Here is a 19,788-nt window from a genome sequence, read left to right as displayed (position 1 = left end):
AAAGGCCATCAGCCCTTGTGGGTTAAGTGCTGCCCTTCTAAATGCAAACACAGGGTCAGGGGCCGGCAGGTGAGGAGGGGGCGCCTCCAGGGACTCCTCTGGAGGTGGGTACTGAGCCCGCGCTAACCCTGGCTGACCAGAGCAAATGCTTAGGTGGCGGCGGCTGCAGGTTAAGAAGTGTGGAGCAGCGAGGGGAGCTGGGAGCGGGAGGGCAGGGACTGCGGGGCACAGGTAGGGGGCCAGGCCAGGGCAAGTGTGCAGGCTGAGGGGACCCGAGCCAGTGCTTTCAAACCATCCGCAAGGCAGGAGACCAGACGCGGCAGGGACAGGCAGGCAGACAGACAGAATGGAGAGGCAGGGCCGAGGTGGGGTGGGATGGGCGTGCGGTGGGGGGAGCGCGGGGAGCAGGCCGCACCTGGTTGATGTGTACGGCCGGGATGGAGGCGGCGGACACGGCCGAGTGGCTGGGGGAGTTGGGCAGTGACTTGCAGGGCCCGATGGCCAGCTGCTGCTTCTTCCGCAAGGCCACTACCTTCTGGGCCACTGCAGGGGACAGCAGAGTCAATGACCCCTCTGGGGAGGTGGGGGAAACCCCACTTAGAGCCGACTGCCCCCTCCGCAGAGCCTGCCTGACCCCCTCCGGGGCAGCGCCCGGCGCCCGCCGAGTTACCGTCCTGGAAGACGCGCTCCACGTTGAGCCCGTAGGTGGCACACGTCTCGTAGTAGGTGCATCGCTTCAAGTCTGTGGACAGCTTGCGGGCCCGGCTGTCATCGATGACCCGCGGGTTCGCGGCACTGATGGCGTCTGTCAGAGACGGAGGTGAGGAATCGGGGGCTGACAGCCGGCTGACGCTGCGCCGTGTGGTCAGAGGGTGGGGTGGGCCGAGAGCCCGGGTGGTGGATGCCACAGAGCACGAGAATATGGGGGTCTGGGCCTCGTTCCAGCTCTGCCGCCGACTCACTGAGTGGAAATGAGCCACCCCCCTGTGTTCATCTCAAAGAGTGCAGCAGGACACGGCCATCACAAGGACGGCAGGGTCACAGCCGGGGGGCGACCCAGCATGTAAGGGGCAGAGAGGAGGTGCCTGCTCGGGGTGGGGGTGTGGGGGTGGCCCATTGGAAGGGCTGGATCAGTGCCAGGAGGGCAGAGGGGGTAGGGGCCAGGCTTTCTCACGCCGGCCCACGGGGACCCACAGCCGCCGCGCCACCCCAGCGAGCAGGCCCGCTCACCCTGTGTGCCCACCAGCACCATGGGCACCTCGCTGGTGTTGCGGAAGCTGCAGAGGCGCAGGAAGTAGTTGTACACCGTCTGGAAGCTGATCTCATCCTCCAGGCTGAACACAAACACCACTGCGTCCACCCAGGCAGCAAACTGGGGGGGGCGGGGGGCGGAGCAGAATTACCACCCTCACCTGGGCATGGGTGAACTTCGCCACCCCCATCCCACCCACCGCCGCCCCACACACGATCTTGCTGGGGTCCCGGCTGGGAACCTTGAAAAATGGGGGCGCCACGCACGGGCCAGGGCTACCTGGAGCTCGGGGGGGCCTCCTTCATCTCGGATCAGTAGCAGGTAACTCTGGCCATCCACCACAATCTCCTTCTTAAACCGACCCCCTAGGACAGAGTGCGCGGTCAGGCCCCAAGCCGCAAGAGTGAGCCCACGACGGGGGTTGGAGGGGTGGCCGCACAGAGAAGGGACCCACAGCTTTCAACAGAGAAGACGGGAGGATGGAGAGAGACACGGTGCTGCAGCCCCCTGAACAAACAGTGGGAGACAGGGACGGGCCGGCCCGTTAACGCTCACCTTCAGGGGACTCCTCCTGGACATAGGTCCCCGTCAGATAGCGGTGCACCAGGGCCGACTTCCCACTAGACAGGTTCCCTACAATGCCCTGCGGGAGAGGAAGGAGCAGTGGTCAGAGGGCTGGACAGACAGATGGCACAGCAGGACAGGCAGGACAGGCTGATCCAGTTGGGAGGAGATGGCCCAGCGCTGAGGATGGAAAAGGCAACAGAAACCGGGAAGAGACGGGCATGGGGCAAGTCTGAGCCTAGAGACAGAGGGGACTGGAAGCTGGGGTGGTCGGGGAGAGTCACGCCGGCCCACTACTCTCGCCCGCACCCCCAGCCCAGGGCTGCCTGTGCCTCCCACTCACTCACCACTTTAAGCTCCGGCACTGAGCGGCTCAGGGTCCACTCCTGGCTGTTCACAAAGGAGTCTGCAGGAGAGAAGGCCACCCGTCAGGGCTGGGATGGCACATGCCCCTTTGCTATCCAGCACCAGCTGCCTCTGTGACCTGGCACCTTTGCGAGGCCACAGCCAGAAAACACCCTCACGCCCTAGTTTCCTGTGCACACTCAAGCCACTTCGGTCATGTCTGACGCTCTGCGAGCCCGCCAGGCTCCTCTGTCTGTGGGGATTCTCCAGGCAAGAATTCTGGAGTGGGTGGCCATGCCCTCCTCCAGGGGAATCTTCCCCACCCAGGGGTTGAACCTGTGTCTCTTACATCTCCTGCACTGGCAGACGGGTGCTTTACCACTAGCGCTGCCTGGAAGCCCCTAGCTCCCTAAATGAAGTCGCTCAGTCGTGTCTGACTCTTTGTGACCCCATGGACTATAGCCTACCAGGCTTCTCAGTCCATGGGATTTTCCAGGCAAGAGAACTGGAGTGGGTTGCTATTTCCTTCTCCAGGGGATCTTCCCTAGAGAGCAGCAAGAATGCTCTCTGATAATAGAACAGCGGGGTGACAGCTCTCAGTTCTCTGGCCTGGACAGACCGGATCCCTCTTCTTTCCACGCCAGCAGAGTGGGTAGCTACTACCTTGAGTCACGCCCTACTCGGCGCCCCCGCCTGGTGAGAGGCTGCTCCATGGGTCTCCGCCAGACCCAAGCTGGGCTGGGGGCCCGCCTCTGCAGCCAGTAGGAACAGCTCACCCTCGCAGGGTGGGTCCACCCACTACATTCCTGGTGAGCAAAGAGGGCGGAGCCCTTCACCTGGCCCTGTTTGGTGAGAGGCCGGTCCAACAGGGAGCTGTCTGCCCCTCCCAGCCGGCCCTCCTCCCCAGGCTCCTCCTTGGCAGGAGCCAGCCACCCTTTCTTTCCCAGAGATCCGCCTCCAGCGCTCCTCCTCTCAAGTCCATCCCCAGCTCCTGCCTCACCCCGGCGCTACCCAGAGCCCCTGCCAGGGCCAGCCCCTCTCCTTGAGCCTCTAGGTTGGCACAGACATCCTGGGGCCGGCTCCAGGCAGCTCGGAAGGGACCAGGCTCTTGGGGGCAGGGTTCACGCCCCCTCCCCAGGCTGCCTCCAAGAGTAGTTACAACGCGCGGGTCCAGTCCCTAAACTCATCTGCAAAGGCAGCTTAGAGGCTCACCTGGGAGCTAAAGCTGCTGCTGATCTAGTCCTCCCCGCCCTCCAGAGCCGGCCCGGGCTCCGAGTGTCTCATCCGTCCCGGGGCCCCTTCCTGGGTCTCCAAAAGTGAGCAAGGGGCCCTTCCGTTCCGCTCTCATTCCACTTCGCTAGGGCCACGGGAGGGAGGCCCTCCCGGGACCCACCTGGAAGCCCACCTTTGCCACAGCCACCGTCTCCAGACCCAACAGCGACCCCAGATCCTGCCCGGCGCTGATCCACTTGGTCCAGCCCCGTCTGGCGGACCCCCACGCCCCCCCGCCCGCCTTCACGGCACGCCCACCTCTCCTGGTAGGTGTCTGGTTTGTTTCACACCCGCCCTCAAGCCCGGACTCCAACGGGAGAGGACACCCAGGCCCGGGCGCTCCCCCTTACCGCTCGGCGCGCCCAGGAGTCCGGGGGCCGCGGCCGCCCGGCGGCTCCAAAGCGGCTCAGACGGCGCGGGCGCGGACGCGGGCTCCCTCCGGCGGAAGCGGCTGGTGAGCAGCCTCCAGAGGCCGGCGGCAGTGCGGGGGCGGCCGGCCTCGGGCGCGGCGCGCGGGGCCTCGGTGCCCAGCAGCAGGTCGCGGCGGCTGGGGAAGGCGCCCAGGGAGCTGGCGTCGCCGTCGCTGCGGGTGCGCGCGCGGGGCAGCAGCCCGGACTCAGTGCGCCGGATCTCCTGGCCGCGGCGCAGGCGAAAACTGAAGCTCTTCCTCAGCGCCGACAGGCCGCGCCGGGGGCTCGGGGCGCTGCGCCCGCCGCCGCCGCGCAGCACCTGCCAGCGCTGGCTGCTCCAGAGCGAGGCGCCCCGCAGGAAGCCGGAGCTGCCCGCGCGGCCCAGCCCCGCGCCCGCGCCCTCGGCCTCGCCCGCCAGCTCCAGGCGGTTCACCTCCAGGAACGTCATGCTGGTGGGCCGCGGTGCCTGGGCGCCCCGGGGCCGGCTGCGGCGAGCCGGCGCGGGGCTGGACGCGGGGCTCGGCGCGGGGCTGGGTGCGGGCCCAGGAGCCGACGCGCGGCCGTCGGGGGTGCCGCGGCGGCCGAGGCGCGGGCGCAGGAGTCCGAGCAGCAGGCTGCGGGCGCCGGCGGGGGGCGGCGGCGGCCCCGGGCCGCCAGAGCACACGCTCCGCGGCCGCGCCGGCTGCTCGCGCGCAGCGCACAGGGCGGCCTGCAGGGCGGAGGCGGCGCGGTCGGCCGGGGCGCCGTGCAGGTCCAGCGAGTCGCAGACGCTGTGGGCGCGGCGGCAGGCGGCGGGCCGCTCCCGGCTGCAGCTTTCCGCCGGCAGCCAGCCCCGCTCCATGCTCAGGGCCCGCGGGCGAGGGCCAGGCCCATGGCGAGGGGCGCGGGGCTGGGCCCGGGCCGGGGCCGCGGCCGGGGCGCACGGACCTCCGGCCTCTGGGCACCTGGTGTCGGCCGACTGAGTCCCTCAACGCCTCCACCTCGCAAGCCGGCAAGCCCAGACCTGGAGAGGCCGGGAGCCAGCCCAGCACCGAGAGAGGCGGCAAGCCTGGCCTGGAACACCCGGGAACGGCGGCGGCGGGGGCCCCCGAGCCCTCAGAAAACAGGAAATTCCAGCCCAGGGCTCCTCCTCAGTTGGGGCAGGTAGGAGAGGAGCTGTCATTAAGAGCAGGCCAAATAAATAACAGTCCTGGGCACAGCACGCGCTGGGCTCGGTTTTGGAGAGAAGCGGACCATTCGCTCTTTTCTCCAGGGAAGAACCAGAAGATGATCCACCAGGGTGGAAGCTGGTAAAAGCCTAAATTATGAGTCAGGAGTTACACTGAGGGCTTCTTATCTGGAAAACACGGAGCCTGAACGAGGTGATCCTGTCTTGGCTCTTGGCTCAGTCTGAGGTTGGGAAACTTGCAAATCCGAGTTGCTGGTTGTTTCAGTCAGCTCTTCTGTTAATGACTGAGGCTATCTTCTTCCTCGAAGACTATAAAATCACCTGGACTAGGATAAGTGCTGTCCTGCCCAAGGGCGGCAGAAAATCAGAAGATAACCTTGGGACCTGAACTGGATTGTGCCAGACGAGTGACTCACTTCTGAGCCCCTCAACTCTCCTGGCTCCTCCAGCTCTTTGGCCCCCCTCCTCCTGTCCAGAGGCTGTGCAGAGGTGAAGCTGCAGACTGCAGACCTCGTGGGAGGCTGACTCCAAGCACCTATGCCCTTCGTGGGCTGTCCCAGGCACTCGTTAAATGCAGGGCTTCCTCCAGGACGGGGCAGAGGGCAGGGTCGCTGCGCTGTGCTCTCCACTAACCATTTAAGTGTCAGTCCTCTCCGGGGTCCTGGAGATGGGCCAGTTTAGCATAATCCACAAGGACCACAAGCAGATCAGGACAAACCAGTTTAGGCAGTGGCAAGGTTGAGGGGGCTTGCGTTTCCCTCTGAAGACATAATACTCCCAGGCCTGCTCCAGCCCCAGTCCAACCCAACTCCCAACATATCTGTCCCTCTCAGCTTTAGAATTCCACGGTCCTGGTCAGAAGCAAAGTACAAGATAAAAGTGGCACATTCCAGAGGGGGCTGGGGTGGGGGAATGCCTGAGGAAGGCAGGGCCTCCATCCTGGGTGCTCCTGCGGAACCTCGAGCTGGAAACTTCTAAGTCCCGGGCTGGATCTCCGGGGCCCTGGGGGGTGATTCTGTATTTTCCTGGGACTGGTTATTAATGGTGATGAGGATGGCGCCTTCCTCTCTAGGGTACATTTCCCCCACATAATAGTCGGTTCTGCAGAAGAGCCCTTCCCAGGATCCTTCAGGCATCGAGACAAGAACACAACTCAGGAATCCTGACTCACGTTCCCAAGTTTAAGCCTCACACACCGAACTTCCCTATCTTTGTTCATATCAGTCTGTCTGCCCTTTCTCACGCACACATATGGGATGACCCCTCCCCCACAGAATAAGGCGGCTCATTCCAAACCCTCTTCCTGAGCCAATGAAAATGCATGCACAGGACAGCAGCTATCAGAGGCAAATGGGCACTAAATGGGGACAGGGGACAAGGTGCCCAACAGGGGGGTGAGCTGCTTTAGAACCCAACTGGCTACCCTCAGGCAGAGAGGAGCAGGACGGAACAGGACAGTAAAAGGCCCGCATTTACAGACACACACACACAGACACACAGACACATATACACAGGGACACATATACATAGACACACAGACACACACAGACACGCACACACACACAGACACACACACAGACACATATACACAGAGACATAGACACACACAGAGAGACAAACATGCACACACACGCAGGCACGCACACACACACACACACACACACACACACACACAGGCCCCAGGAAGGCAGGTAGCCATGCCCAGGCTAGAAGGTGAAAGAACACCTTCCGTTCTCAGAGGGCACACCGGCTCTGGGCTCCCACTGCACCTGCAGAACTGGTCCAGGCAAAATGCTGAGCCTGGGGCCCCCCTGCTGGCTCAGTGGTAAAGAATCCGCCTGCCAGCGTGGGAGACACGGGTTCCATCCCTAACCCGGGAAGATCCCACATGCCTTGGAGCAACTAAGCCCATGTGCCACAGCTACTGAGCCTGTGCTCCAGCTCCCGAAACCGGTGCGCCCTCGAGCCTGTCCTCTGCAACGAGAGAGGCCCACACATCCCAGTCAGAGAGGAGCCCCGCTCCCCGCGAGTAGAGAAAAGCCGGCACAGCAATGAAGCCTCAGCAGAGCCATGAAGAACTAAACCTGGCACAGCTTCCTCTTCCTCGTCTGGCTGACTCCTTCCTACTTCTTCTTCCCAGAAACCCTTCCTGACTCGGGGAGACTAGACAGAGAAGGGCACCGGCCTGCACATAAACGGCTCAGACAAAGACCCTGGAAAGGAGATTGGGGCAGGCGCACACCTCTCCTCCTCGTTGGCATCAGCCACCGCCACCGCCCCTGGTCATGGACAGGGTCTCTGTGTTCCGTCTCACAAGACTCGACTCCAAAGAGAAGCAGTCAACAGCTCACTCAACACAACCCAAAGGAAAGTAGGGCAGTCCTGAAAAGCTCTAGGCTAGGGCCACACCAACCAAACGGAAACCCCATAAAGCTGGCTCTCGTGTCAGTTCTCTGGTGCTTAAGGTCATCAGAAATGCCAGGCTAAAGCTGTTGCACAGAGACCCCACGGAAGGTTCTGGGGGAACTGAAGATGCAATCTCTTTAATTCCTGGGCATGGTCCTGGGTGAGAACGGACAGGGGTCCCTGGAGGCTGAGCAATGAGCAGCCCAGAGCAAAGGCAGGTCAGAAGGAGAAGAGCCGACTCTAGGGCTGGGTGCGCTGGACTGGGTATCGGGACCTGAGAGAAGAGGGCGCCTGCGAGTGCGGCTGTGGCCTGGGGGTGGTGGAGACAACTAAACCCAGGATGTCTCGGGAGAAATAGAAAGCCCCCTGCAAAGGCATGCTGTGCAGAGGGGCAGTGCCATGGTGGGAGGAAGAAGGGTGGCCTTGGGCCCAGGAATCCCATGGAACCTTGTACCTAGTCCCTCTCAAATATTTGCCGGATGATCCACTGATAAGTGTGGAGGCGCGCCCAGCTGAGGCCACTGAGCCAAGGAGCCTGGGGAGGTCTGTCTCGGAGCCCAGCAAGGGCGAGCTTCCTGCTGACAGCCGGCTGGGGTCTTCTTGACCACAAGGTGGCAGCAAAACATCTTCCTGCAGCCCAGGGGGCTGCCAGCTGTGCTGCCCCGGAAGGAGTGGGGACCCGGGCAGTGGCCGGCCACGCGGGTCCATCAAGACCCTTCACCGCTGAGCCGAGGGAGGCGAACAGGGCCACATGGGTGGCGCGTGGTGATTCTCTGAATGAATCAATGAGTCAGTGAAGGCATGAAGAACATTCGTCTTAGCTGCTGAGCATAAACTGCATGCCCTGGCTTTTGCTCCCCTTGTGGGGAGGACGGCAGGCTGATGAAAGTGGTCCCTGGCTGGGACAGTTTGTTGAGATAAATCGCAGTTGAGATCAGATCCAAAGTGGAGATGGACGGGTGTGATGGCAAGACACATACTCCGGAGCCAAGAAAACTTGGGTGCAAATTCAGCCTCTGGCAGCTACTGGCCCCGCGTCTGTCTAGTCCCCTGAACGTCAGTGGGTCTCAGGGTTTTTAGTCTGTAAACCGGGGATAATCCCCCTTCCAGCTGAAGTTGCTATGCAGTGATGTGTTTATGGAGGGTCTGGAGCCGAGCTGGCACGCAGCAGGTGACCAATATAGCTGGACATCTCAGCAATTCCCCATTAGCTCGGGCCTGTGGATTGAGCTGAGGCCCCAAGCCCCAGGCCATGCTTGTACACACAGGTGCCCTCTTCTCTCTGGTCCCGGGAGCCAGTTCCCCATCAGCTCAGGCCTGTGGATTATCGGTCCCTCCATCTCTTCCCCAAGAGACCACAGAGGCCGACCTCAGAGATCCTGAGGCTCTTCTGGATCATGTCTTTCTCTGAAAGTCTGATGAAAGCTGTCATGGACTGAACTGGGTTCCCCCTAGATCTGTATTTGGAAGTTCTAGCCCCTGGTACTTGACAGTGTGACCTTATTTGGAAATAGGGTGGTTGCAAAAGGGATTAGCTGAGATGAGGTCCCCCTGGATTCGGGTGGGCCCCACTCCCTATGACTGGTGTCCTGATAAAAAGGGGAAATTTGGACACAGAGAGTTCTGCACAGAGGGAGTATAATGGGAAGAGACATGAGGAGAAGACAGCCATCTACAAGCCAAGGGTCCTCCTTAGCTCTTCAACTGTTAGTCACTCAGTCACATGTCGAACTCTTTGCAACCCCCCATGGACTGTTAGCCCCGCCAGGCTCCTCTTGTCCATGGGATTCTCCAGGCAAGAATACTGGAGTGGGTAGCCACTCCCTTCTCCAGGGGAGCTTCCCGACCCAGAGATCGAACCTGGGTCTCCTGCGTGGCAGGCAGATTCTTTACGGAGAACTTTAAGAGGGATGTAAAAAACATACAGGTGCTATAGATTCCAGGGGCCCAGCACAGAGAAAGGAGCCCCTTCCCAGACCCCCCCCCCCCCGGGGAATTCTGCCCCAGCTGCTAAGTCCCAGAGTCAGAGAGCTCCCCAGGGACTGCGTCCCCTCCCCCATGGAAAGCAGTGAAGATCAAAGACCGCCTGGAAACAGGCTTTCTGGCAGCAAGCCAGCTACTCGATAGCAGTTTTTTCATTTTTCTTCCTGTCCACCAAGTCTGAGCAAGGCTCAGTCCCTTCTGTACGGCCCCTACCAGCCTCCTAGTTCAGTTCAGCTGCTCAGGTGTGTCCGACTCTTTGCGACCCCATGGACTGCAGCACGCCAGGCCTCCCTGTCCACCACCAACTCCCAGAGTTTACTCAAACTCATGTCCATCGAGTCTGTGATGCCATCCAACCATCTCATCCGCAACAGTCCCCTTCTCCTCCTGCCTTCAGTCTTCCCCAGCATCAGGGTCTTTTCCAAGGAGTCAGTTCTTCACATCAGGTGGCCAAAGTATTGGAGCTTCAGCTTCAGCATTAGTCCTTCCAATGAATATTCAGGACTGATTTCCTTTAGAGTGGAGTGGCTGGATCTCCTTGCTGTCCAGGGGACTCTCAAGAGCCTTCTCCAACATCACAGTTCAAAAGCATCAATTCTTCGGCGCCCAGCTTTCTTTATAGTCTGACTCTCACATCCATACATGACTGCTGGAAAAACCGGCCTCCTAACCTCACCCTAAAACCCTGAGGGAGGCCAGACAGACAAGACATAGCTCCCTGCTGAGAGGCATCACGACTGAGGACCATGTGTTCCGCCGAGAAAATTCTGCTGCCTTTCAACAGCTTTCCCCCAAAGAGGACAGGAACACCACACCGTGTGCACCCCCAAATCCCTCAGAATCCTCCGACGACCCTGAAGGTGGGGTGAGCCTCGCTGCGGTGGGTTGAGGGGACTCTGGCCTCAGAAGGTCAAACTGCACGTCCCGTTGAGGCACTCAGCCTTTTCATCCCAGTTTAGACACGTGTCCTGCATTTTCTCTGTCTTTAAAGGTTGTTCTCTTCCTTCAGAACTGAACAACGGTCCAGCCGAATCCCATGAGCTAAAAATCTGCCTCTTCCAGTCCAACGGGTTTCGAAAATGCATTCAGTCTGTAGCTCCTCAGTCCTTTATCAGCAGCATCAACACGCTCATAAGTCTGCTTTCAACTTTTTTTAACAGAAGTAAAATATTTTAATAAAGGGGAGACGCAATACAGTATTCAAATACTTGTACCCTTTTTGCTGCAAGACAGAGGAGTGGTCCTCAACCTGGGAACTCCAGTACAGATGTATAAGTTCAGGGTCTCAAGGAAAGGGGGGCTGAGGATCCGTGCACACTATTAAGGATAAAGACTTGGGTAGTTTGAGAGTCTAATGGACCAAAGTTGAAAAGCATCTGAATTCCGGGTGAGGGAGGGAAGGAGTGGGAATTTGGGATTAGAGGATGCAAACTGTCATATGTAGAGAATGGATAAACAGCGAGGGAACAACACGGGGAATTATATTCAAAGTGTGTGTGCTCAGTGGCTCAGCCGTGTCCAACTCCTTGCAACCCCATGGACTATAGCCTGCCAGGCTCCTCTGTCCGTGGGGATTCTCCAGGCAAGAATATCGGAGTGGGTAGCCATTTCCTCCTCCAGAGGAAGATCAATATCAATGCAATATCCTGTACTAAACTGTAATGTAAAAAAATATGAAAAAGATTATATGTGTGTAACTGAATCACCTTGCTGTTCACCAAAAATGCAACATCGTAACTCAACTATGTCAATAAAATAAAGCTGTAAGTAAATAAAAGCATCTGAATTCCCATTACGGAGGATACAAAAGCAGGGCCTACACTGCAACACCTTGTCCCCACCACCCTGCAAGGGTTCCACTGTCCAGCCCCAAGTAGCCAGTTCAAGTGCACACTTTCTGCTCAGCACCAGCAAGCGCTCCCAGTCCCACCAGCCCGCTTATATCACAGAGGAACTGGGAGTGGCAATCAGAGCCTTGGCACCTGGCAGTTGGTTTTCAGGCTTTCTTCTTTTTTTTTTAAAGTAAAAGGGTTTTATTTGCAGAGGAGCAGGACTCTAGTAGAATAAGCCAAACCCTATGTCTGACTCCTCTGGCTCCTCCTTCTAGTCTTTCTGCAGGTCCTGGGGCAGTGGAGACAGCCACGGTCCCCGGCCAGCGGGTGCTCTGGCCAGCTTGCCGACACCCTGGGCCATGATGTCTGGGACGTTCTTTCTTTTCAGCTCATGGATGACCTTGTGGAGCTGGTCGTTGTCCACCGAGGTGCCTGCACTGCCCAGGATCTTCTCGCATCCCTGGAGCCGGGGTGGGGGAGGCATCGCACCTGAGGGCGCCAGGCAGGTTGGAGGTGACGAGGCGCATCTCCACGGCGGCTGAGAGGCCTGGCCTGTGCACGCTCAGTGGCATTGGAGACCTGGCTTCCCTCTTAATTCTACCCTGTCTATCTTCAGCTGGCAACTCCCTGCCCTGCCAGGCAATCAGCTACGAGGCCTGGGTCCCTGGGCCACAGCATCACCATGAAACAGCACGAGGGAACACTGGTGACTGTATGGGGCTCACAGGAGGCCACCTCCAAGGGAGCTTTAGAGACTGCCTGGCCGACTGCAGCCTCCCCATGTGGCCATCGGCTAAGAGATGAGAAGGGCGTGGGGGTCAAGGTCACAGGCAGACCCGCCCTGCTTCGTGAACTCGCGCCACAGGCAGAGCCCACCAGGAGCCCCCGATGGACCCCCTCCCTCTCCTTGGTCTGCCATTAGCCACAGCCGGATGACACACAGGGCAGAGGGGGAGGGGTCCCTGCAAACCATCTTCTCAAACGTCCGTCCTGAGCCTGGAGACCCCATGAGGGCAGGTCCCTTCCACCTCTCCTCTGGGCACCCTCAATCGCGCTCCCCTGCATGCCTGCCTCACCTGGCCTACCACTTCCCTGAAGCCTGGGGCCTCGGATCTCAGCCACCAGCTGCTGCTGCTGCTAAGTCACTTCAGTTGTGACCGACTCTGTGTGACCCCATAGACGGCAGCCCACCAGGCTCCGCTGCCCTGGGACCCTACCCCGCCCCCAGCACAGATTGGCCGGGCAGCGGTGGGGGAGGGGGAGCCCACTGGCCACGGAGTCTGCCTTTGTGGAGCTGCAGTCAAGCTGCAGGGGGCGCTGTGCTAGGTCCTGAGAGATGCCATTTGCAACAAGGCTCCTTGGATTTAAAGGACAGACAGAGGAGATCGACAGATTCATGGGATAAAAATGAAGTCCTAAATGGTAAAAAAATTGTTTAAAAAAACAAACCCTTAGAGAACATACAGCTAAAGAGAAATCAACCCCTGGATAAAAATGTGACTCTGCTGTGCTTAGTTGCTCAGTGGTGTCGGACTCTGGGATCCCGTGAACTGCAGCATCCCCGCACCGCTCCCCCCAGCCCCCGCCCTTGCTCCTCTGCCCATGGGATTCTCCAGGCAAGAACACTGGAGTTGGTTGCCACTTCCTTTTCCAGGGGATCTTTCCATCCCAGGGACTGAACTCACATCTCTTGTGTCTCCTGCATTGGCAGATGGATTCTTTACCATTGAGCCATGTGGGAAACCCCCAAAGGGGAAATCAACACCTGGATAAAAAATGTGACTATGCTAATGGGTTAACATCACACCAACATGCAAAGCATACAGACGTCACTTAAAAAAAAAACACATAAAATCTTAACAAAGTAAAGCAAGTACAAATGGGCAATTTACATGGAAATTGCTCACTCTCAGTTAGGACTTGAAGAAATAGAAATTAAAAATGAAGTTCCACTTCTCACCTACCAAACCCTTAACAGGCATGACTTTTGTGTCCATGAGGCCCATGCTGGCAAGCGTGTGAGCCCCCTTCCCCAGAAGCTCAGCCCTCTGCCCCTCACACTGAAAGCCACAGGGGCTCCAACAGAAACCCTCTGATGTGGACACAAAGTTTGAGGCCCAAAGAAGTCCAGCACTTCTGAAACAGTGATATGAACCAGAGTGTCCACCAACATGGAAGTGAGGGCTTCAGCGACTGTGTCTGCAGACGGTGGGACATCGCACAACCATTTAAAATAGCATCTGGGGACTTCCCTGGCGGTCCAGTGGTTTAGACTCAGTGCTTGGGGTTCGGGTTTGATCCCTAGTCAGAGAACTAATACCCCACATGCCAGGTGGCATGGCCAGAAAATAAATTAATTAATAATTAAATAAAATAATGTCTGCAGAGACTTTTACTTAGCAAAGCAGCAACCCTTATGATCTTTTTTTTTAAGTAAGATACAAAATTGTATGTAACACAGAAAGTGAAAAGAAAGTGAAAGTCGCTCAGTTGCGACCGACTCTTTGCGACCCCATGGACTATACAGTCCATGGAATTCTCCAGGCCAGAATACTGGAGTGGGTAGCCTTTCCCTTCTCCAGGGGATCTTCCCAACCCAGGGATCAAACCCAGGTCTCCCGCATTGCAGATGGATTCTTTACTCGCGAGTCACCAGGGAACATGGACCCATCTTAAAAAACAGAGGGAAAAATGAACACGTCAAAATGATGACAGAGGCCGACTCTGGCAGTTAGGCCCTGCAGTGATTTTTTTTTTTTCTGTTTCTATTTGTCTGTGAAATGTGTGTTTCACCCTGTTTCCTAAAATGCCTGTAGAGAATACACTACTTTTGTACAAAGAAAATGAAACAGAGGAAATGGAAGACGGTTCCAGCTGGGGATGAGGGCTGGATGAGGGATGAGGGCTGGGTGAGGGATGAGGGCTGGGTGAGGGAAGAAATACCTGGTGAGTGAGAAAGACAGGGGGTGAGGGGGTTGTTGTTGCACTCTCCTGTCTGAACCCTTGGCCCCGAAGGCCCCAAGTCCCCCACCTGCAGCTCTGGGTCACTGCACAGCCTGAGCAGGGCTCCCAAGAGCTTTCCAACCCAGGTCTGTGGGCCCTGAAAGAAGAAAGCCGGCTGGGGCTAGTCAAATAAATGTGCACTCTGCCAACCTTTTTAGAATTTTATTTGGGGGTATAAAAGCGCATTCCTGGGGCTTCCCTGGTGGTCCAGTAGTTGAGAATCCGCCTTCCAATGCAGGGGACACGGGTTCGATCCCTGGTCCGGGAAGATCCCACATGCTGCAGAGCAATAAGCTGCAACTACTGAGCCTGCGCTCTAGAGCCCGTGCTCTGCAACGAGAGAAGTCACGGCAACCCGGAGCCCACACACCACTAGAGAAAGCCCATGCAGCAATGAAGACACCGTGCAAAGAAATAAAGGAAGAAAAAATTTTAATATCATCCGTTTTAAAAAAGCACATTCACAACATCCTCAGAAAGCTGCCCTTGGTCCTCTGCCCCCTTCTCTTTCCTTCACGTGGAAGCCTCCAGAATGAGTGTCCCCTCCCCCTACCAGAACCCCAAGGCTAGGACCTGGACTTAGCACTTCACCACAACGCCCGGCCTGGGCAGCTGGAGCAGCTGCTCATGGAATGGGCTGGCAACCATCCCCAGCCCATGGGCATGAGCCTCACTCACGCTTAAAGCCTACTGAGGACCTTCAGGTTGCTTCCTTTTTTAAAAATGTCTACAAGCAAGGCTGTAACCAACACCTGTGTACCTACGTATGTTGTTTCATAGGTTACATGCCCCAAAGTAGAAGAGTTGAGTTCAAAGAAAAATACGAATTTTTCATATCCATGGATGATGCCTGATGACTCTTCCAAACAGGAGGCAGCAATCCGCTCCCCACCCCGCCACCGACCAGCCCCCCACCAGCAACACACTGCCGCTCTCACCAGCATCAGAAGTCATCAGCTCAGCTTCCACTTCTAAAGGGGGAACCCAGTACCTTGCTCTTCAGATCTGCATTCCCCTGCTCACTTTGAGGCTAAGTGCCTTCTCATGGTCACCAACAATTTGCATGTCCTCTTCTCTGAACTGTCCACCTGGTTCTATTCTTTGTCTAATTGTCTTCGGGGTTTTAAAATTCTTTTCTTAACAATTTAGAGGAGGAAATTCCCTGGAGGTCCGGTGGTCAGGACCCTGTGCTTTCACTGCCAAGGGCCCAGGTTCAATCCCTGGATGGAAACTAAGATCCCTCAACCCACCAGTGCAACCAAAAAAAGAAATTAGAGGAATTCTTTGTGTAACAAGCATCTTAACCATTTATCTGGCATATGTTCATGGCAAGCGAATTCTCTTACTGTAGTCTACAAAAATGTAATTAAATCTGTTAATTTTGTAATTGATTATAACATCTGAACGACAACAAATATCCACAAGACAAGAGCGATACTAAAAACAACCAAGGGCTTTTACTGACAGAAGAATACCAGCTAAGACTTGCAGAAGGCAAGTCCAGATGAGAAAAATCACCACATGGCAACCCCAACAGGACAGATTCAGGTCACTGATGCACTGAAAACCACTGAGTGAGAGCTGTTGGGAGCAGTTTATTTCCCAGGTGCAGAAGTCTCACCCCACATACTGTGAATTACAAAGGGGGAAGCAAAGGGTCTTCAGGATGAGGAGATCTGGTAATTATCCCTTTAGCATCACCAAGAACAGAACCTGACACGCCACAACAGGAGGTATTCCTGTCAAAAGGGTTTAACCTAGATCTCACCAAAGCCCACCCCTGCCCCCACCCACCTCACTTCAGGTCATGGGCAGCAAGTGGAGATAAAAGAACAAGTTAAAAAAAACCACTGGCCCCAGCATTTGAATCAGGGCATGGCCTTCTATGAGAAAACCTGCCCCAGACTCTTCAAGAGTCTGCATGATGGACAGGTAAGAATGGCCACCGTTAAAATGTCTATAATAATAAATGCTGGAGACGGTGTGGAGAAAAGGAAACCCCCCCCCGCCCCCCCGACAACGGCTGGTGGGAATGCACACTGGTGGGTGCGGCCACTACGGAAAACAGCATGGAGGTTCCTCAAAAACCAAAAATAAGGCTTGCCATAAGGTCCAGCGATCCCACTCCTGGGAAACTGGGACAAAACTGTGGTTCTAGCAGATGCCTGCACCCCTGTGCACACAGCAGCACTGTCAACAATAGCCCGGTCAGTGCACGTGGAGGGGCGGGCTTCAGGAGCCAGTGATGGACAGGGAGGCCCGGCGCGCTGCGGCCCACGGGGTTGCAAAGCGCCGGACACGACTGAGCGGCTGAACTGAACCGAGACATGGAAACAACCTGAATGCCTAATGAAAGGTGAACGGACAAAGATGCGGTGCACATGACGGGACACTCGGCAGCCACAAAAAAGAATGCAGTAACACCACTGGCAGCAACACGGAGGGACCCAGAGACTGTCATGCTAAAGCAAAGTCAAGCCAAACAGACAAGTATCGTATGACATTACGTATACGTGGAATCTAAACTATGACACAATCAAACATATCCCTGAAACAGAAACAGAGAGAACAGACTCAGGACTGCCAAGGGGTGGGGGCTGGGGAGGGAGGGTTGGGAGTCTGGGACTTAGTAAACTCAAACTATTATGCAGTAAGTACAATGTTTTGTGCTTCCCTCGTGGCTCAGCTGGTAAAGAATCTGCCTGCGATGCAGAAGACCTGGGTTCAATCCCTGGCTTGGGAAGATCCCCTGGAGGAGGGAACAGCAACCCACTCCAGTATCCTGGCCTGGAGAATTCCATGGACTGTATAGTCCATGGGGTCGCAAAGAGTCGGACACAACTGAGCGACTTTCACTAAACACCACATATACGTCTACTATATACATACGAAGAAGTTCCGTTCCAAGAGCACCTTCGTGAGTGAGTGAGTCAAAGTCGCTCAGTCGTGTCTGACTCTTTGCGACCCCATAAACTAGTCCATGAAATTCTCCAGGCCAGAATACTAGAGTGGGTAGCCTTTCCCTTCTCCAGGGTATCTTCCCAATCCAGGGGTCGAATCCAGGTCTCCTGCATTGCAGGCAGATTCTTTACCAGCTGAGCCACCAGGGAAGCCCAAGAATACTGGAGTGGGTAGCCTATCCCTTCTCCAGAGGATCTTCCAGAGCCAGGGTTCGAACCGGGGTCTCCTGCATTGCAGGCAGATTCTTTACCAACTGAGCTGTCAGGGAAACCCGCTGTATAGCACAGGGAACTATATTCAGTATTCTGTAATAAACCATAATGGAAAAAGAATATGTTTAACTAAGTCATTTTGCTGTATAGTAGAAATTAACACAGGATTGTAAATCGACCATATACCTTCAGTAAACTTTTTTAAAAAGAGTCTGCGTGATAGGGAAAAGCATCACAATGGGGCCTGTGCCGTCCTGACTTGGGGAAACAAAGAGGTTATATAAGGCATTTGGGGGTTCCTTGAGGACACTGGGTTATGGATGAGCTATCCAGTGATGGTTGAAAGTCCTCGCTCATCTTCTTAGGTATGACCCTGCTGTGAAGTCATGTAGAAAGACGGTCTGTTCATAGGAAATGCCCGCTAGAGTGCTTGGGGGACAAGCTCCATTGTGTCCACAACTACTGACCATTACCTCCACCAAAAAAATAAAAAACGTGTGAGAGAGACAGAGGGAAAGCAAATGGGTAGATGTTAACCATGAATCATTCAAGGTAGCTATTTGCCAAAATAAAAGGCTCGGGGGGAAAAAAATCAGTCCGTCTTTCTGTCTATGAGTTCCGGGTTTCCTGTTTGGCTTAAGAGGATCCTCTCATCCCAAGATGAGACAATAGTCTTTTGATTTCCTCCTGTATTTTTCAGAGCTTTTATCTTTTCCATGGTGCAGCAGCGCGTGACGGCTCAGAGCCCGGCATTTGAGACCGGATGTCCTAGGTCCAGATCCTGCCTTTGTCACGTCTGCGGGCCTTGGGTCCCTCATCTGCAAGGTGGGGGCGCCAACACCCCAAGGCAGTCTCAGGAACCACAAGCAGGCACGGAGGGGGTACATGAAGCGGAAGCAGATCTGATGCGCCACCCCTTACTTCAGAACCTGCTGCTCCCCGGCACCAGAGCAAAAGCTGTCATTCTTACGACGTCTGCCGTACAAACAAAGTGCCAGAGTGTGGGGTGGCACTTGTGAATAGTTTAAAAACACACGACGCCAGCGATCTTCCTAATATGATCACGACTCTGGTAAAACAGTGTCTCCCAGTGCCTCTCACGGGAGCCAGGCACGCCGCGGGGCTCCCCCTCCCACCCGCCTCCCCTGGCACGTGGCGCACTCTCTGAGAAATATGATTTATCTTTGGTACCCAACCGCTCCTGCTCAGAAGCAGAGGGACCCCACACACAGCCCACTCCTGGCTGAGCTGCTCTGGGACCTATAGCCCACTTGCTGCAGAAATCAACTGTACCCTTGATCAAGTTTAGGGGGCACCCTGGAACAGCTCAGATCATAAAGAATCCACCTGCAGTGCGGGAGACCTGGGTTTGATCCCTGGGTTGGGAAGATCCCCTGGAGAAGAGAAAGGCTACCCACTCCAGGATTCTGGCCTGGAGAATTCCACGGACTATAGGGGTCGCAAAGAATCAGACACTGAGTGGCTTTCACTCACTGGAAGGGCTTCCCCGGCCCAGACGGTAAAGAATCTGCCAGCCATACAGGAGATCTGGGTTGGATCCCCGGGTCGGGAAGACCCCCTGGAGAAGGGAATGGCAGCCCACTCCAGTCTTCTTGCCTGAGCAACTCCCAACTTTCACTTTTTCACCAGAAGGAAAGGAAGTGACAGTGCCCAAGGCACCTGGTTCAGAATTTGGAAGGGCCTCCCCTCCTGCCCTTCCCCGACCCCACCACCACACACACAGCTCCCGACCTGGACCACCCAGCCCCCTCATCCTCCAGGACACATTTTCCCTTGCAGACAGAGGAAGGACTCTCTCCTGGTCTCCTGGGCACCCTGCCCCCTCAGCGGGTCGCTGTTAAGCTGCTTGGACCTGGGTCAGGGTCTCCGTATTGATGTCACTGGTGCCCTGGGCCTGGACTCAACCAGACTGCCCCCCTACCCACCCACACAGGGCCTGTTCGCCCCCCGCACCCACCCGAGACCCAGATGCTGGCGGGTGTCCCTCCCTTGGTCTCAGGCCCGCTAGTGGCGGGCGAGGGTCACAAAGTGGGCTAGAACGTGACCACCTTCCTGTCCCCACCACCCGCCAGGGCTACGTGGAAGGACGGCCGCACCCACACATCTGCGGGGTGTTTAAGGGCTGCATTGGCCGATGTGCTGGAAAGCAAGACACCGAGCTCTCCACGACCTGGCAGCTCTGACCGAGCTCTGAGCCCTGGAGGAGGAAGGAGAGGACAGAGAACTCCACACGCCGCTGCCACCCTCCTCCGGGGGTCAGCTGGGGGCCATGCCAGTGCAGGCTAGGCTGGAGTAAGGCGCAGAGCACACGGCCCAGACTCGGCCGCCAGGAGGACAGGCCTGGGAGAGAGAAGCTGAG

At 56.7% G+C, this 19,788-nt stretch overlaps 1 protein-coding gene across 2 annotated transcripts in view; it reads right to left on the bottom strand.

Moving 5' to 3' along the window:
* AGAP3 (ArfGAP with GTPase domain, ankyrin repeat and PH domain 3) overlaps window positions 1-19,788 on the bottom strand; it is a 56,348-nt gene that overhangs the window by 24,246 nt on the left and 12,314 nt on the right. For both annotated transcript variants that reach the window (XM_052638504.1, XM_052638505.1), the window contains exons 2-7: window positions 2,164-2,222; window positions 1,808-1,895; window positions 1,532-1,617; window positions 1,231-1,372; window positions 671-805; window positions 416-543 (exon numbers count right to left, since the gene is read on the bottom strand). In XM_052638504.1, the coding sequence (XP_052494464.1) occupies window positions 416-543; window positions 671-805; window positions 1,231-1,372; window positions 1,532-1,617; window positions 1,808-1,895; window positions 2,164-2,222 (638 nt within the window). The remainder of the gene's footprint in view (window positions 1-415; window positions 544-670; window positions 806-1,230; window positions 1,373-1,531; window positions 1,618-1,807; window positions 1,896-2,163; window positions 2,223-19,788) is intronic.

Source organism: Budorcas taxicolor, chromosome 4 (assembly GCF_023091745.1).
Source record: "Budorcas taxicolor isolate Tak-1 chromosome 4, Takin1.1, whole genome shotgun sequence".
Taxonomy (NCBI): domain Eukaryota; kingdom Metazoa; phylum Chordata; class Mammalia; order Artiodactyla; family Bovidae; genus Budorcas; species Budorcas taxicolor.
The sequence above is the reverse complement of the archived record's forward strand: the minus strand, read 5'-3'. Positions and strand labels throughout refer to the sequence as shown.